Below are 20,004 nucleotides of genomic sequence, written 5' to 3'. Positions count from 1 at the left end.
GAAATAGAAACCAAAAAGACAATAGAGCAAATCAACGAAACTAGGAGCTGGTTCTTTGAAAGAATTAATAAAATTGATAAACCCCTGGCCAGACATATCAAAAAGAAAAGAGAAAGGACCCAAATAAATAAAATCATGAATGAAAGAGGAGAGATCACAACTAACACCAAAGAAATACAAACTATTATAAGAACATACTATGAGCAACTCTATGCCAACAAATTTGACAATCTGGAAGAAATGGATGCATTCCTAGAAACATATAAACTACCACAACTGAACCAGGAAGAAATAGAAAGCCTGAACAGACTCTTAACTAGTAAGGAGATTGAAATAGTCATTAAAAATCTCCAAACAGGGGTGCCTGGGTGGCTCAGTGGGTTAAGCCGCTGCCTTCGGCTCAGGTCATGATCTCAGGGTCCTGGGATCGAGTCCCACATTGGGCTCTCTGCTCAGCAGGGAGCCTGCTTCCTCCTCTCTCTCTCTCTGCCTGCCTCTCTGCCTACTTGTGATCTCTCTCTGTCAAATAAATAAATAAAATCTTTAAAAAAAAAAAAATCTCCAAACAAACAAAAGCCCAGGGCCAGACGGCTTCCCGGGGGAATTCTACCAAACATTTAAAGAAGAACTAATTCCTATTCTCCTGAAACTGTTCCAAAAAATAGCAATGGAAGGAAAACTTCCAAACTCATTTTATGAGGCCAGCATCACCTTGATCCCAAAACCAGACAAGGATCCCATCAAAAAAGAGAGGTATAGACCAATATCCTTGATGAACACAGATGCGAAAATTCTCACCAAAATACTAGCCAATAGGATTCAACAGTATGTCGGAGGCAGGCCCCTGGCCAGGCCGCCTCCGCCATTAAAAGATAGCGCCTGGCTAGTTGCCAGGTTAGGATTGCCTCGTGAGACTAAGCGGAACGCCCAAAGAGGAAGTAAACAGCATTGGTTGCTAGCGAAGTTGTTCGTATAGGTGCACAGCCTGATTCGCTCCCTTCTGTACCCTGCTCGCTGATTGGTCATGTAAGCGTATATAAGTGTGTAGACTTGTGGAAATAAAGAGAGAGAAGATGCATCCGAACCAGGCTTCTTGTCGTCCTTGCGGGTCGAGGGTGATAACAGTACATTAAAATGATTATTCACCACGACCAAGTGGGATTTATTCCAGGGCTGCAAGGTTGGTTCAACATCCGCAAATCAGTCAATGTGATACAACACATCAATAAAAGAAAGAACAAGAACCATATGATACTCTCAATAGATGCTGAAAAAGCATTTGACAAAGTACAGCATCCCTTCCTGATCAAAACTCTTCAAAGTGTAGGGATGGAGGGCACATACCTCAATATCATCAAAGCCATCTATGAAAAACCCACCGCAAATATCGTTCTTAATGGAGAAAAACTGAAAGCTTTTCCGCTAAGGTCAGGAACACGGCAGAGATGTCCATTATCACTACTGCTATTCAACATAGTACTAGACGTCCTAGCCTCAGCAATCAGACAACAAAAGGAAATTAAAGGCATCCAAATCGGCAAAGAAGAAGTCAAATTATCACTCTTTGCAGATGATATGATACTCTATGTGGAAAACCCAGAAGACTCCACTCCAAAACTGCTAGAACTTGTACAGGAATTCAGTAAAGTGTCAGGATATAAAATCAATGCACAGAAATCAGTTGCACTTCTCTACACCAACAACTAGACAGAAGAAAGAGAAATTAAGGAGTCAATCCCATTTACAATTGCACCCCAAACCATAAGATATCTAGGAATAAACCTAACCAAAGAGGCACAGAATCTATACTCAGAAAACTATAAAGTACTTATGAAAGAAATTGAGGAAGACACAAAGAAATGGAAAAATGTTCCATGCTCCTGGATTGGAAGAATAAATATTGTGAAAATGTCTATGCTACCTAAAGCAATCTACACATTTAATGCAATTCCTATCAAAGTACCATCCATCTTTTTCAAAGAAATGGAACAAATAATTCTAAAATTTATATGGAACCAGAAAAGACCTCGAATAGCCAAAGGGATATTGAAAAAGAAAGCCAACGTTGGTGGCATCACAATTCCGGACTTCAAGCTCTATTACAAAGCTGTCATCATCAAGACAGCGTGGTACTGGCACAAAAACAGACACATAGATCAATGGAACAGAATAGAGAGCCCAGAAATAGACCCTCAACTCTATGGTCAACTAACCTTCGACAAAGCAGGAAAGAATGTCCAATGGCAAAAAGACAGCCTCTTCAATAAGTGGTGTTGGGAAAATTGGACAGCCACATGCAGAAAAATGAAATTGGACCATTTCCTTACACCACACACAAAAATAGACTCAAAATGGATGAAGGGCCTCGGTGTGAGAAAGGAATCCATCAAAATCCTTGAGGACAACACAGGCAGCAACCTCTTCGACCTCAACCGCAGCAAAATCTTTCTAGGAACATCGCCAAAGGCAAGGGAAGCAAGGGCAAAAATGAACTATTGGGATTTCATCAAGATCAAAAGCTTTTGCACAGCAAAGGAAACAGTTAACAAAATCAAAAGACAACTGACAGAATGGGAGAAGATATTTGCAAACGACCTATCAGATAAGGACTAGTGTCCAAAATCTATAAAGAACTTAGCAAACTCAACACCCAAAGAACAAATAATCCAATCAAGAAATGGGCAGAGGACATGAACAGACATTTCTGCAAAGAAGACATCCAGATGGCCAACAGACACATGAAAAAGTGCTCCATGTCACTCGGCATCAGGGAAATACAAATCAAAACCACAATGAGATATCACCTCACACCAGTCAGAATGGCTAAAATCAACAAGTCAGGAAATGACATGCTGGCAAGGATGCGGAGAAAGGGGAACCCTCCTCCACTGTTGGTGGGAATGCAAGCTGGTGCAGCCACTCTGGAAAACAGCATGGAGGTTCCTCAAAATGTTGAAAATAGAACTGCCCTATCACCCAGCAATTGCACTACTGGGTATTTACCCTAAGGGTACAAACGTAGTGATCCAAAGGGGCACGTGCACCTGAATGTTTATAGCAGCAATGTCTACAATAGCCAAACTATGGAAAGAACCTAGATGTCCATCAACAGATGAGTGGATCAAGAAGATGTGGTATATATACACAATGGAATACTATGCAGCCATCAAAGGAAAATGAAATCTTGCCATTTGCGACAACATGGATGGAACTAGAGCATATTATGCTTAGCGAAATAAGTCAAGCAGAGAAAGACAACTATCATATTATCTCCCTGATATGAGGAAGTGGTGATGCAACATGGGGGCTTAAGTGGGTAGGAGAAGAATCAATGAAACAAGATGGGATTGGGAGGGAGACAAACCATAAGTGACTCTTAATCTTACAAAACAAACTGAGGGTTGCTGGGGGGAGGGGGGTGGGATAAGGAGGTGTGGGGTTATGGGCATTGGAGAGGGTATGTGCTTTGGTGAGTGCTGATTCACAGACCTGTACCCCTGGGGATAAAAATACATGTTTATAAAAAATAAAAAAAATTAAAAAAAAAAAAGAACTTCCCTATGACCCTGCCATTGCACTCCTGGGTATTTACCCCAAAGATACTTTCAGACCTTAAATGCAAAAATGTATTTTCTCTCTGTTTTGTTTTTCAGAGTTCAGTTGTTGGAGGGTTTGTTTCACATTACCTTCTAGAGAAATCTAGAATCTGTGTTCAAGGCAAAGAGGAAAGGAATTACCATATCTTTTATAGGTTGTGTGCTGGTGCTTCTGAAGATATTAGGGAAAAACTTCATTTGAGCTCCCCAGATAATTTTCGGGTAGGTTGGATTAAAAGAAATTACTTAAGAGTTTTTGCAAATTTAATTGACTTCAATTCTAAAACTTACTTTAATGGATTCTTATATCTAGTTGGATATAGCTTCTATTGCATCCAGTGTAACATGATAGAATGTAGGTTTCTATTGAGATTTACTGCTGAATTTATAATATAATACTATATGAAGAGATATGTAATCAGAAAGATAAAAGGATAGATGGGAAACCACTTATCAATTTAAACTCAATAAGAAATCTATATTAGTTCTGTTGTAATGCTACTTTTTAGAGTTTTCTTTGACTTGAATTCAACAGTAAATATTTATTGCTTGCTTTTTTGGTACCAGGCATTGTGCCTCGGTGAAAAAGATGAGCAGTTCCTGCTCATGAGCAACTTAGAATCTGGTGTGAAACACACACACGTACAAACACAAAGCCTGACTGATAGGTTTTAAGATTAAGAAAGAGATATGCATAGGATGCTGGGAATTTTGGAAAAACTTCAAGGAACAACTGATGTTTGATCAGAATCCTGAAGGATTTTCAAGTGTTAACTAGAGAAAGAAAGATGCAAAGACTATTCCTACTAGATGCAAAAAGGTGAACAAAGAAAGGCAAGAAACAGTTGAAAGGGTAAGGCAGGAAATGGTGGGAGTTGAGGGTAGAAAGTTTGGTCTTCTGTAGTTAATAAGAAGCTATTGAAGGGATTTAAGTAGAAAGTTGGATAGGTCTGTGCTTACCTCTGGCTTTAAAATGGAGGGTATCTTGAAGAGGGTGGGGTAGGGAATGGATAGAAAATGCAAGTAGGGGTAAATTTGTTGGAAATCTTATGGCTCTCACTGAAGTAAGTTACTTAGGGCCTGAATTTGGTTAGAGAGTATGGGATGTCCAAAATATTGGGAGGTAAAGTGATAGGAATTGGAGACTGAGTATGGTAGGAAGAAGGAGAAAAATTTGACTAGGGTAACTGGGTGGGTGTAAATACCACACGAGGGCCAGATGGAAGATTTGTGGCATATAGGTTGAGTTAATTTTGGAACTTATGATCACCTTAGGGAGAGGATTAGAAGATGGTTGGGTATCCTAATCTGAAGATGATTATTAGTGCTGTCGTGATAGGTTTGGGAGATGTCAGTACTCTGGTGGTAATTAAAACTATGACAGTGAGTAGATGAGATTGTCCAGAGAGATTGTATAATGTAGAATAGCATGTGCCAGTATCCAGACTCTAGAGTTGAAGAGTATGGGTGGTGAAGAGTTGCCCAAGAAGGAAAGCCCAAGTGGGATTATACGATAAGTACAAGGAAAATGAGGAGTGCCAAGAATCACAAGCTAATAGAGTTTCAAGAAGTGGTCAGACTGGAGATGGCTAGCGGTTTATAAATTCACAGCTAGGGAACAGTGTCCTTGTGAGGAATATGCAGGATTATGAGAATGGGTAAGGAATGAAGTTTGAGTAAAGTTCTCCAGGTGATTCTGGATAATCCTCTTTGGATAGGAGTTCTCCACATAAGAATCATGACACATATTATATTTAATTATTGTTCTCTGTGTCTGTGTTTATGTTTGCAATTCAGCTTTTATTACTTCAGTCAGTTTCTTTTAATATGTATTTGGAAAACCTAAAACTACTGTTTTACAATGCTTTACAACTACGCCTATCCATCTACTTCTACAATGTCTCACCTTCTCTAGAACTCATTAAATCAGTTGGAATTTGAAGTTAGTTGCTCACATTATAATCAGGAAGATAGCAGAGATACTTCTATACAATGATTTTTAGAAAAGGAATATAAGTTACTATGAATCATATGAAATTTAATAATGATGATGTGATGTTGTTGGCTCTGAGTTAATAGTAAAGTAATGTGACTATTCTTAATTTAGCATTTCTTTCTGTTTGGAGGCTTGAGAGCATATTTTTCTGTGTATCTTAGAATGTATAACTTTTCCTGGCACAATGGCAGTCATCCTCAGAAGGTAGTTACTGAAATTCTTTATCAGGTTAGAGAGTTTCCTGCCTCTGTAATATGAACTGGGAGCCTTGATTTCTTCACTTCCCAGAGTTCTTAAACTGGTTAGGAGGAGACTAGAGTAACAGTATTGTCTTTCACCCAAATATATCTGCTGTCTTGGTTATTACTCTCATGCATGCACATGCATATCTCTATATCCCTTCCCCCAAATGATTCTGCCTTCAAGTGCCTTGAAAGTGTGTTGATAGTTTCATCAGGTTTTTCTGTGGATTAGTTTATGTCTTCAACTCATAGATTACAACTCATAGTTAAGGTCATAAAGACAGAGAATTCCAAAGTAGTGTTCAACAGTTCCAAAAAATTTTTTGTCACTACTTTGTCCAAAATAGTACATCAAGAATTGTAGGGATACTATTTGAAAACATTTGTAACTACTCATGTATTTTAGAAAATAAAAGGTTTAAAAGATTGCATTATTCAGATATTCAAATATTTTTGCTTATGTTTTATGAGCATTTGTTACAGTCATGCAAAGATCCTTGAATAGAAATAAAGCTTGGATAGAATAAGAATGGATAGCAAGAATAGTTATAGTTATGTTACTGTTTAATTTAATCTGCTTTCAAAAATCAGAATTTTAAATATCCCTGGTTTGATTAGTAGGAGTAAAAATGTTTATAATATATAGAAGTTATCAGTTGTAATCGAGAGATTAAATGATATTTAGGTTATATTTAAAAGTTCTTTTTGTTTACCACTGTATTGATAAATTGTGTTTTCTTTTGTATTATTTTCATGTGGATTGTATTTGTTATACTTATATTTCTTTTTCCTAGTATTTAAACCGAGGCTGCACTAGATACTTTGCTAACAAAGAAACTGACAAACAGATTTTACAGAACCGAAAAAGTCCTGAGGTATAGTAGACTGTTGTTTTTAAATTAAAATCCTTAATACAAAAAAAAAATCATACTCAAAGATATATTTTTTATTTTGGAGCCCCAATAATATTTCTTACTTTTAGGCTTATACTTAAAAAACAAAATGCTCATCTAAGTCTTTCTTGCAGTGTAGTACTTTATGCCTCTGTTGGTATCTACCAAAGCTGTAAGTTTGGTTTTTCTTAGTTAGGCCTCAGTGCACTGCTATCCTTCTGTTCTTTTTCCCCCACATGAGGGTATTTTAATTGCCTAAGAATTATCCTTTGCTAATAAAATTTTTAACTTACTCTCACATTACCCACTTGGACTTTAGTATAAAATACGTCCATAATTTATTTTCTACTTTAAGGCCAAAGTAAGCTTTGAAGTAGACATTAAATAGAGTAAGCATTCTTGTGAACTAATGCTTATGTATTGTTATATTTCTCTTTAAAACATATTTCTGCAATATACTATGGAAAGTCTCTTTTTTTTTTTTTTTAAGATTTTATTTATTTATTTGACAGACAGAGATCACAAGCAGGCAGAGAGGGAGGCAGAGAGAGAGGAAGGGAAGCAGGCTCCCCACTGAGCAGAGAGCTGGATGCAGGGCTTGATCCCAGGACCCTGGGATCATGACCTGAGCCAAAGGCAGAGGCTTTAACCCACTAAGCCACCCAGGCGCCCCTATGGAAAGTCTTATATTTACGTTTTACTTATTATGTTTCTAAGGGCAATTAGATGTAATTATACTATTATTATTTTTAAAACATTAAATCCTTAACCTAAAAATCTATAACTCTTATAAATTTCAATATGTAATGTTCAAGTAATAAGTAGTATTAAGTTCTATCTACTCCAGGAGGTTAAATTATGAAATACTGAGTCAGGATTAATTTTAGGGACTAGTTCATTTTGTCTCTCTATTTAAAGTTTTATATGGAATGTTTAATTGTACAGTTTTTATTATATCCAGTTTTAAATGTGTGAATCAGATGATTTTGACTCCTTTCAAAATGAGTGAGATGAATTATATCTTTAATATGTTCCTTGAAAAGAACAGAAAACAAACAAAAATTCCCATTATTTCAAATTCTAAACAGATGAGTACAGTTAATTTATTTGTTAAACTTTATCATTTTATTTTTATTTATTTTTTAAAGATTTTATTTATTTATTAGAGAGAGAGAATGCTCATAGAGTGGAGGGAGAGATAGAGGGGAAGGGAGAGGGAGAGAGAAGATCTCAAGCTCCCCGCTGAGCATGCAGCCTTCTGGGGGGCATGACCTCGCAGCCCAGAGATGATGACCTGAGCTGAAATCAAGAGTCAGGTACTCAACCAACTGAGCCACCCAGGTGCTTCAACAATTATTTTTTAGGCATAAATACTTGAATTATAAATCATAAACTTTAGGTGAAATTCATGGTTGGAACTTTAAGAAGTAACTTTAATATTTATTATGGTATCTTCCTTTGTCATGATAACCTTTATTTTTATGAAGTATCATCAAAATACAGAAATTTTATTCTTCCTACTAAAATAATGGAAACATTACCTAGTGGGATAGGGATAGTGCATCTGTCCTTAAGGAAGAAGATAGATCTCTAAATTTTATCTTTAACATGGAAAAAACTGAGTAAAGAGGGAGGAAAACTAGATTTGACTCTCCAAAGAGTAACATGTACTCTCTGTATTCTGATAAGATGAAAGTGTACTCTTTGTGATTCTAGAGTCATCAAACTTTGTGAGATAGTTTGTTCATATTATTGAGTGTATATATAAAAATATATAAGTGAATAATGGATTAATATGTTTAAATTACTTTTTATGTCTTCTTTATCAGGAGGATGAGGTGATAATTTTTAACTAATTAGAATCCTTTGCTTAATTCCATTTGAGTGTCTAAGCTGTGTGCCATTTTTAGGAAAATGCAGTATTTTTAGTCTACCATAATAATATATTCTTAATATTTGATTAGAAAGATTTTAAATGAAGTAACCATTCAGTTGCAAGACTAAAAATTCTGCATGATCTGTGTTTTCTATTAACTTTGGCTGCATGTGATTATTTCCTTTGCTTCTTTTAAGAATAAAATTAAATTTCTTTATCTAGACATTTTCCAGAAATTTCACCCAAGCATAATTAAGCATTTTAAAGAATTTTGTGGAAGATAATCCAAATTTAGCTGGGAAGGAATTGGCATCTGGGAGGGGGGAAAAAATCTCCTAGAGATGTCTTTAGTGGGCAGTTAATTCTGGTGCTGCGTTACCTGTTTAATTTTACCTATTCATTGTCAATTTCTGGAAAATTCCTAGTCCAATTTTTCTGTGTCCAGTAACTTTTATTTTTCTACTTCTATAAGGTTTCTGCAGCCCTAAATTTCTTATTTTTTCTTCTGAGCTTTTAAATAGGTTCTAACAAATGAATACTTTTGATGTAAATTATTTTAGGAGAGAAAATTTTTCTTTATTTTTTCTGAAATGTGACTCATTGCATAAATTCTGAGTAAGCACAATGCTTACTAATACACCTTACCTCATACGCTTATATAGGAGGATCTAAAAATCGATTCTCTGGTTATGAAAATTGTTATTAGTCTGTCCAGTATTTATTATTGCTGAATACTGATGGCAGTTAACCTAAAGGAATATAATGCTAAGTGTTATATTTGAATTTTTATTATAATTTTTCACTTTAGTTCCTTTTGACCTGTGGATTCATATTGATTCCTTTCAACCACTGATATTCCCTTCTTTTTCACTCAATTTAGATTTTTATCTAATGTATTTTAGCATTATAATGCCTTAGAATTAAAATTATAATTTAACTGGAAAACCTCTCATTCCATTTTGACTGATATTTATTGAGATAATTGTAGAGTGACAGGCAGTTGAAAGAAGTAATACAGAGAGATCCTGTGTATACTTTGCACATTTAGTTTTTGCATTGATAGAATAGTAAAGTTTTTCCATTGACATTTTGTTTTTGCATGTCATTTAGTGCATTAATAGACCTTGTGTAGTAGTTTTAATATACTTAAATAATGACAAAGAACAATTAATTGATGTCTTCTTGTTTTGTAGTATCTTAAGGCAGGTTCTTTGAAAGATCCTCTGTTAGATGACCATGGAGATTTTATTAGAATGTGCACAGCCATGAAAAAGATTGGTTTGGATGATGAAGAAAAACTTGATCTGTTCCGGGTGGTAGCTGGTGTCCTGCACCTTGGAAATATTGATTTTGAGGAAGCCGGCAACACTTCAGGTTTTTTTGTTTGTGGTTGTTTTGTTTTGTTTAAAGAGGAATGAAAGAAGTTCTGTCATTTCTTTGTCATATGTAAATTCAATCTGTTTGTATGCATGTTTTTAATACCCTGAAATTTCTAGAATATATTATGTTACATAGTGAATGTTGGGAATGAAGGATGCTGCATTATTAGTCATTATGAACTCTGTTTTGAACAAATCAGTGATAGTGATGGGAAATAAGCTCATTTTATGAATGATAAGTAACTGTGACTGTCAGGGTCATATTTAGTTAAAATATTCAACTAATAATTATACTTCTGCAGTATGTGCACATACTATTAAGGAATTTTGACATTTTTTCCAGTTCATTAATATAAACTTTGATCCATTAATTAGGGCAATTGAATATGTACAAGCCCATATACTTTATTACTTGGGAAAGGAAATAGGTCATACTTTATACATATTGAAAAGAGCATTTAATGCCTGCATGATAGTAACTTTTCAACTTAGGGGTTTCAGTCTCTACATAAACAATAAGACATTTTTTGTATAATCTTAAATTTGATCCATGAATTACAGGGGTTGGAAAACTATGGCCTATGGCCAAATTTGACCAGCTGCCTGTTTCTGTAAATAGCGTGTTGTTGGAACAAAGCTGCACCCATTCATTTATGTCTTATCTGTGCCAGCTTTCATGCTACAGCAGCAGAGTTTAGTAGTTGTCATAGAAACTGTATGGCCAGCAAAGCCTAAAATCTGACACTTAGGAGAAAAAAAATGTTGACTCCTGGTTAAATACGTTATTAAAATATTTTATACTAAGAACGAGTTAAAAAAATCAAAAAGATCATTTAATATAGTAGTCAGTAACATGGGCTTTAGTGTCAGATCCCAGAAGCTTTCTGACGCTTGCTTTTTTCATTTGTAAAATAATGAAGAAACAGTCCATTAGAAGTACTTTTAAAGTATATTACCTAGCCATTGTATATATGCATATAAAGAAGGAGCATCAGAAGAAAGAAGAAAGAACATTTTAAAAATGTGCCTGCTATGTGCAAGACCTTTCATATACTGTGTTTCATCGTAAACAACATAATCATAATCTAATCTAAACTTCGTAAAAATAATGGGGTAGAGGGCATTATCTATATTTTATGGAAGTGAAACCTCTGCATCAGTAATTTATTTACTAATGAAGTTGTAGATGTGAAAGCTGGGTTCTCCCCAAGTCTGACTAACTTAGGTACTTGTGATCATTGTCCCAAATTGCCTCCAGTCACTGAACCTCACTGAGAGTCCTGACCTGTGAATGAGCAGACTGAAACAGTCTTCATGACTTTCAGATTTAATATCCTGCGATGTTGCGCAGTCGGTAACATCAGATGCAGCACAGTGTAGTGTTGAAGAGTACGTGCTCTTGAGCCAGAGTATTCGTCACAAGCATATTATCTGCTTGTGTGGCCTTGGGCCAGGAACTTTACTTCTCTGTGTCTCAGTTTCCTTACCTCTAAATGGGGGATAACAACACTCCTGCCTCATGTTGTATAGGGGAATAAACGTGTTAAATATTAAATGATGTCAATATTTATGTCCAGCACATAGTAATCACTGTGTTTTTAATGAATAAGTAAAATAAAAATATGAATTAATTCTAGTTTAAAATGTAAAAAAACAAAATCAGTATGTTCTTAGTGTACACTAAAGTTTTAGGTTTTATGAGGGATTCAGTATTCTTATTTTGAAAATGTAATGAATGTTAGAATATATCTCATTTGCTCTCTAGTATTGTTATACAAAGGGAGTATGTGGAAATTTCTAAGTAACACACAAAAAGTTTAGATTAAGGCCCACTTTGGAAATGTTAGAAGTGATAGTTGCCATTTTCACATCTCATTATGCTGTGGTAGAGCGTGCAGATATATACAGAGGATCAATAAATGTGATGTGATCCAGTTAGTTGAAAAGCACTTAAACAGTTAAAAGGGAAATAGCACATATTTACATTATCTTTTATCTTTCTTCTCAAAATTCCTTCTGTTGAAAGAAAAATGAGCAGAAAGCAGAGGAGATTGGAGTGAAGCAACAAATTAAGGAAACTAATAAACTAGGTTATTTTGGGGTCCCTGAGTGGGTCAGTTGGTTAAGCGTCTGCCTTTGGCTCAGGTCATGATCTTCAGGTCCTGGGACTGAGCCCCCTGAAGGTCTCCCTGCAGAGAGTCTGCTTCTCTCTGTCTCTCTCCTTCTGCCTCCCCATTGCTCATTCTCTCTCTTCTTCAAATAAATAAAATCTTTTAAGAAAATAAAATAGGTTATTTTAATTTTAATAGCTCAGATTTTATTAATCTTCATCTTTTCTGTGATCCTTACTATAGAACCAAATGGTTTTTTTCTAGTTAGAATCGATTTTTTTTCCCTCCTTGAGAGCTCAATTTTGGCATAGTCTAACAACTCAAAAAAGCTGTGGATATTTTTATAATTATCTTATCAGAAAATTTTTCTACTGTAAATGTTTAGAAGACTCCTACTTGTATTGAAAAGGTTTTATGTGGTAGCATATGCAAAAAATGCCTGTTTTTTAAAATTCTGCATCACAAAAGTGATTCCCTAATTCCTGAAAGTGTGTAAGAAACTTTGCAAAACAGTAAAAAAGAAATGTTGAAATATATTAATGAATTATTGCTGGTCAGTTTATTGAGAGCTATGTAATTTAGATAATGGTGTGTGTGTGTATGTGTGTAGAAGCTAGAAATCAGTAGTAAGCTTATTTTCATAGAATTAAAGGTTCAGTGTATCTTCTAAGTATTCTTGTCCCCTTGTTCTTTTTCTTTGGTAACAGCTTTATTGAAATATAGTTCATAGACTGTTCAATTCACCCATTTAAAATACACAATTCAGTGGTTTTTAATAGAGTCAAAGTTGCGCAGTCATCACTTCGGTTAGTTTTTAGAACATTTTCATCACTTCAGCATTTACCTCTCATTCCTTCCCAAATCCCTGTTGTTAAAAATAGCATTTATGGGATCATGCAAAGAACCTTTTCAATATAAGTAGGAGTATTCTAAACATTTATAGTAGAATAAATTTTCTGATAAAATAACTACAAAAATATCCACAGCTTCTTCAGTGTAGCTGTATTCATTTCATGTTCTCATCAGCAGTGTATGAAGGTTCCTCTTTCTCCACATCCTAACACTGTCTGTGTGATTATAGCCATCCTAGTATGTGTGGAGCGTTTTACTTCATTGTGGTTTTTATTTACATTTTTCTGAAGGCCCATGAAATTGAACATTTTTTCATGTCTTTATTGACCTTCTGTATCTATTTTTTTGAGAAATGTCTATTTATATCCTTTGCCCATTAATTGGGTTGTCTTTTTATTGTCAAGTTGTAAGAGTTTTTTAAAAACTACATTCTATACACAGGTTCTTTATCAGATATATAATTTGGAAATATTTTCTCTCAATCTGTGTCTTGTCCTTTAAATTTTGGGGTAATGTTCTTTGAAACAAAGAAGTTTTTCATTTTGATGAAGCCTAATTTGTCTGATTTTTTTGTTGTTTGTGCTCTTGGTGCCATATCTAAGAAACCCTTACCTGGTCCAAGATCACGAGTTTAATAGTTTTAGTTCATAATTTAGGTCTTTAGCTCATAATTTTTATTTATGGCGTGAAACAGGGATCAATCTTCATTCTTTTGCATGCAGAAACCCAGTCTCAGTGCCATTGCTGAAAAAGCTGTTTTTTCTCCAGTGAGTTATCCTGAAGCCCCTTCTTCTCCTCCCTATCCTCCTCTCCCTCTTTCTTCTTTTAAGATTCTGTTTATTTTTTTGACAGAGAGAGAGGGTGTGTGTGCATGCGGAAGCAGGGGGGAAGGGCAGAGGCAGAGGGAGAAGCGGGCTTCCTGCTCATAAAATACTCATCCTGGGTTTGATCCCAGAACCCTGGGATCATGACCTGAGCTGAAGGCAGGTACTTAACCGACTGGGCCACCCAGGTGCTCACAACCCTTATTCTTCGGAAATCTCATGGTCTGTTTCTCCTGAGACAGGGTATTAAATAGTTTACTAATTTGTCACGATAAGCTTATTTCTTTTTATAAACAGGATTTTTTCACATTCTTTATAGTTTTGAAGTTAGTCTTGTAATGAATTACTTACAAACATTAAACCTTAAAGATATTAGTAAAATGTTTACTTTTAAACTATTAGTAGTAACAATAAAAATGATAGTAGTTAACCTTTATATAGTGCTTACTGTGTACCAGGTACTATTTTGAGAACTTCACATATATAACTTCATTAATCTCTATAACAGCCTTATTAGATAAGTACAGTTATTATCTGTTAAATGGATGAAGAAACGGAACACAGAAAGACTTGTTCAGGATTACACAGCTAATAAGTCTTACAACCACATCAGGCCAGAGACTAAAGCATTATAGTATAGTTCTTTTTACATAATATTTTTTAAAACATCCTCCATTACTAGAAATCTATGGATATGATGTACAGGGAATAGCAGTTATCTCCTGAGCAACAGGAGCACATACATACCCAGCATAGGTACACAGAGATACACCACACACATAAATAAAACCTCATATGTTGAGCGCCAGCCACACTGACCTACTGAAACGCCAGTGTTTGCTATTAAAATTATTCCTTAAGGTTTTCAGGAATCATATGAATTTTAATGATAAGGTATTATATTTTTCTAGAGATTTACAAGGATTATAATCTATCAGTATATTCTGCTTGCCAGGTCATAAAAAATGAAAAGGTCCAGTTTAATATTGATGGGCTGAAAGATTATATCGTGGACTGTCTTGTGTGAGGGTCTCCCATTGACCTTGGCAGTATGACTTTTTTTTTTTTTTAAAGATTTTATTTATTTATTTATTTGTCAGAGAGAGAGAGAGAGAGAGCACGCACAGGCAGACAGAGTGGCCCGCAGAGGAGGCCAAGAGAGAAGCAGTCTCCCCACTGAGCAAGGAGGCCAATGTGGGACTTGATCCCAGGACCCTGGGAACGTGACTTGAGCTGAAGGCAGCCACTTAATGGACTGGTCCACCCAGGCATCTCTCTCTCTCTTTTTTATTTTATTTTATTTCATTTTATTTACATGACAGAGATCACAAGTAGGCAGAGAGGCAGGCAGGGAGAGAGGAGGAAGTGGGCACCCTGCTGAGCAGAGAGCCCACCGCGAGGCTTGATCCCAGGATCCTGATCATAACCTGAGCCAAAGGCAAAGACTTAACCCACTGAGTGGGGTGGTGAAAAAAAGTGAAGTGAAATTAAAAGTCACAAATAAGCCTGGTCTATTCCATAGATTTATGTAAGTGAAGTATACTTCTAAGAAGTGATCTTGGAAGTCTGGTTTATAAAATGTCTGTTAACTTGAAATTTAAATGTATTTTCATTAGGTGGTTGTAATCTGAAGAATAAATCTACTCAGGCATTGGAATATTGTGCTGAATTACTAGGTTTGGATCAAGATGATCTTCGTGTAAGTTTAACTACAAGAGTCATGCTAACAACAGCAGGGGGCACCAAAGGAACAGTTATAAAGTAAGTTCCTTAATTCACTGCTCTGTAAAAATGCTGCCTTATGGTTTGTCAGGGAAAAATCTTTCTTTGAGAACAATGAGATTTAAAGTTGATCTTTATGATCATTATAATGTTCTAAAACATATGCTTGATAGGTAAGAATTCTGTGCATATTACTGCAGTAATCTACTATACAAGTAAATGCTGCTCTTTAAGTTGTTCCTTACAGATATGCCGAATGCCACAGATTTGTAGTTTATAAAGTTTATTATTTGTAGTTTATAAAGTAGTTTATAAAGTTTATTATTTGTAGTTTATAAAGTAAGAGAAGTTTACTTTTGTACAACTACAAAAATATGAGTTGATTATGTTAATATTTGTTTTAGGCAACAATATTTTTCCAAATTTTCCAGACTTTTTTTTTTTGAGAAATAATTCACTCTTCTAAAAGGTACAGTTTAGTATTTTTAAAGTGTATTTACAAGGTTGTACAACCATCACCATTTAGTTTCAGAAGGAAACAGATCATTTTACTTTAAAAGTCATTTTCCTTGCAACTGTCATGTTCTAAAACTTATTAAGTAAAACTTACTCCAATAAAACACACAGCAAATGGATTTCCCCCTTACCTCTTGGAGTCTTCATTTAGAGGAAATTGCAAATGATAGGAAAATAAGAGCGTAGCCAAAGTTTCTCTGATCTGTAACCAAGAACTTCTAGGTTGTATTTGGGCCTCTGTATACTTTTGGCTCAATATCCTGTGTTTTAGGCATTTCTGTTTTTGATACTATAAAATAAAATCGATATTCAGCCGTCATTCTGAGGCACTGTAAGATCTTCATTTGTAGGGAAAAAAGTCAGATCCTCTATCCCTTGCTAAATAAGGCAGTCAGTGAGCTCTAGTGACCTATTTCAGGAAGATTTTCAACAAATTTATCTAAGAAGGATTTAAAAACAAACTTTTAGCCACACAGAAAGTTTGGTACTTCTTTCATTTTGGGAAACATTAGCAAGGTATGTTTAGCCTGATTGTTTGCTAAACTAATTCCAAATATTTATAAAGTAAACCTTACCAAGGAGAATGTATTACTATACATACAGTTGCTTTTCCTTGGAAATATTTCTGGGATGCAAGGGAACTACAGTAAATGCACACGTGTGTGATCTTCAGGTAGCATTTCCTTCACTTCTCCTTTGTTAAAGCACTTCTTTTATGTGTTTTATGTATGGAGTACTCAGAGAAGTTTCACTTTAGGAAGGGGTTCTGTTGCAGGAAGTTTAAGTTGGAAAACCAGTTTAGAAGAGATTCAAGTATTAGTCTGACCTGAAAAACTTTTTCTTTCTTTCTTTTTTTTTTTTTGAAGATTTTATTTATTTATTTGACAGACAGAGATCACAAGTAGGCAGAGAGGCAGAGAGAGAGGGGGAAGCAGGCTCCCCGCTGAGCAGAGAGCCCATCGGGGCTTGATCCCAGGACCCTGAGATCATGACCTGAGCTGAAGGTAGAGGCTTTAACCCACTGAACCACCCAGGTGCCCCGACCTGAAAGACTTTTTTTTTTAAGATTTTATTTATTTATTTGACAGACCGAGATCACAAGTAGGCAGAGAGGCAGGCAGAGAGAGAGGAGGAAGCAGGCTCCCTGCTGAGTAGAGAGCCTGATGCAGGGCTCGATCCCAGGACCTGGGATCATGACCCAAGCAGAAGGCAGAGACTTTAACCCACTGAGTACCCAGGCGCCCCCCGAGCTGAAAGACTTTTAAGGTTACTTCCAAATTTGACTTTTTTTCTTTTTTTGGTGTTCCCATGGTGCCTCCTACTTACCCTTATGATAGCATTAAGCATGCGTTTTGAAAATTCACTTTTATGGTAGTTTCTTCATTAGAGTATAATTTTCTTTAGGAAGAGGGCTCTGTGTCTGTATCTGCAACATCTAGCATTGTTGTGTAGTTACTTATATTAAATAGTAGAATTGGACAGTCCAGATTTTTAGATGTAAACATTTCTTCCTAAACAATGTTAAATAAGGTACCATACTTTAAAGTTACCCTGAATTAAACACGGTTTCCTTTGCATTTAAAGTAAATCTTTGAAGGTCGAAAGGAAGATTATTCCTCTGAATAATTTTTTATATATTCATCATGTACAATAAAGCATAAATTAAGATAAAACCATTTTTTGAGCCTAAAGTTTTTACTCAATAAAACATTTTTTTATCTACGTGTAGATAACTTCTTTAGTTCTTTCATTATGCTTCTTAGCCCCATTTATTTGTGCCTATTGGCAGATGACCTTCTGTAGCTATTTATTTTGTTCTTCACAGTGAATGTTTTGGATACACTTTGATCTTGATATCTGGCATTATTTTCCCAGTTATTACTGTAAAAAAGTTTCATTGGTATAGTCTTCTTTTATAGGGTACCCTTGAAAGTGGAGCAAGCAAACAATGCTCGTGATGCCTTGGCAAAGACTGTCTATAGCCATCTTTTTGATCATGTGGTAAACAGAGTAAATCAGTGTTTTCCTTTTGAAACATCATCTTATTTTATTGGAGTCCTAGATATTGCTGGTTTCGGTAAGTACAGTTTTGTTCATGAATCTGTATTTGATATTTTTTATTCAGTTTTTCACATATATTTAAAATGTAAAAAAAACCTTTTTCCCTTGTAATACCTTTCACTTGATGTATTTTCAGTTATATGTCCATACTTAGATTTCATTTCATAATGTAATTTAAATAGGAAGCCGATGCTTAAGAAAGGGAAAAACTCATAGATTTTGGTCACACTAATGCTAAAATTAAAACATGTTGACTGAGGGGCGCCTGGGTGGCTCATTTGGCTAAGTATCTGACTCTTGATTCTGGCTCAGGTCATGATCTCAACGTCATGAGATTGAGCTCTGCTTGGTGTCTGCACTAGGTGTGAAGCCTGCTTAAGATTCTCTCTCTTCCCCTTGGCCCCTCCCCCACCTCAAAAAAAAGAAAAAGAAAAAAACATGTTGATTGAAACCATTATTGTTAGGGGATGTCTCTGTACTCCTAAAGAAATGCAACTGAATAAAGGTAAAGTCTTGAATGCTACTAATAAAGAAGATTAAGTCCCTAAAACCACTGACAGTAATGTAGTACTGGGTACTAGTTGACCTACCATATAAGCCAAACTCATTGCTCTATGTAGAAATTCATCATTAGTGTTATCAACAGATAGCTATGTATGAAAAAATATATTTTTTAAGGATATAGCACATAGTATAGTACATAAAGTACATACAAGATATTTTATGTTAATACATATTCAAGATAAATATTGAGAACAACCATGGGGCTCTGCAATCAGAAATGAAATGGATCACTAACATCTGAATGCCATGTTGTTTTGAATGACTGTTTTGTAAAAAATCTCATAGTAAATCTGACTGATTTTATATTGGGCTTTATCAATGTGGGTGTTCCTTCTGCCTGTGTATGAGCAGTGTTTTCTTCCTGTGTAGTTTGTTTGCTTTTGCCGAGGGAAAGTTTGAGTGTTTACTTTTTGGGGGGAATAGAGTTTTGGTTTTGAAGTGATGTATATGTTAAAACTTTTTGTTCAAAGGTAGGCAAACACTCATCACTGACTTAAGATTTCAGAATCTTCAGACATTTGTTTCCTGGTCTGCACTAGGTTTAGTGTAACAGGCACATACACAGAATCATAACATTTTAGAGCTGCAGGGATCTTAGAGATAATGTAATATAGTCTTTTCATTTTAAAAATGAGTTAGTGTTCATAATGTTTTTTTATAACTGTAATTTTACAGATTACACAGAAAAAGATCTAAAGCACTTGCATTTAGGTCATTTTTGTTCTTTTGTTAATTTAGATTGCTGTTAACACTTGTGCTTAAGAAAATTCTGTTGTAAGTGGCTTACATTTTGTATCTTACACTATATAATATTTATCTCATTCAACACACACTGTTTTTGTTGAGTAAAACACAGTATTTTCAGTACTTAAATACTTAAAATATTTTGTCTTGAAATAAGAGCATTTGAGGAATCTAAAAACAATTATGTGAATTTTTTTTTACCTAATTTTAAACTAAGCATTGATACAATAAAATTTTATCCTAAGATAAATTTATAATATGAAGTTGATGACTTTTGATTCTGGTTTTATATTTTACAGAGTACTTTGAACACAACAGTTTTGAACAATTTTGCATCAACTATTGCAATGAAAAACTTCAACAATTTTTTAATGAAAGGATTCTGAAAGAGGTAATTGCTATTATAATTTAAATTAAGAACTGCATTACGCTATTTTAATTTCAAGGATCAGAGACATGCTGCAGTTACACTGATAGAAGGGGTATAATGTAAGGTGGTTCAGGAGATAGAGATGGCTAGGACAGGCCCCCAGTGGCTTAGCTGTTGCTCAGGTACATCAGAAGTGTTAATTGTACTCCTAAGCTTGGGAACCCAGTAAAAACTCTAGCAGGCACCTCCGCAGAAGTG

The 20,004-nt window shown here is 35.2% G+C and overlaps 1 protein-coding gene across 7 annotated transcripts in view; it reads left to right on the top strand.

Moving 5' to 3' along the window:
• MYO6 (myosin VI) overlaps window positions 1-20,004 on the top strand; it is a 155,991-nt gene that overhangs the window by 83,065 nt on the left and 52,922 nt on the right. For all 7 annotated transcript variants that reach the window (XM_032339239.1, XM_032339235.1, XM_032339241.1 and 4 more), the window contains exons 9-14: window positions 3,654-3,818; window positions 6,629-6,709; window positions 9,797-9,977; window positions 15,386-15,530; window positions 17,927-18,084; window positions 19,676-19,767. In XM_032339239.1, coding sequence (XP_032195130.1) covers window positions 3,654-3,818; window positions 6,629-6,709; window positions 9,797-9,977; window positions 15,386-15,530; window positions 17,927-18,084; window positions 19,676-19,767 — 822 coding nt within the window. The remainder of the gene's footprint in view (window positions 1-3,653; window positions 3,819-6,628; window positions 6,710-9,796; window positions 9,978-15,385; window positions 15,531-17,926; window positions 18,085-19,675; window positions 19,768-20,004) is intronic.

The sequence above is a fragment of the Mustela erminea genome, chromosome 4, assembly GCF_009829155.1.
Source record: "Mustela erminea isolate mMusErm1 chromosome 4, mMusErm1.Pri, whole genome shotgun sequence".
Classification (NCBI taxonomy): Eukaryota; Metazoa; Chordata; class Mammalia; order Carnivora; family Mustelidae; genus Mustela; species Mustela erminea.
This window is presented reverse-complemented; position numbering and strand designations above follow the sequence as displayed.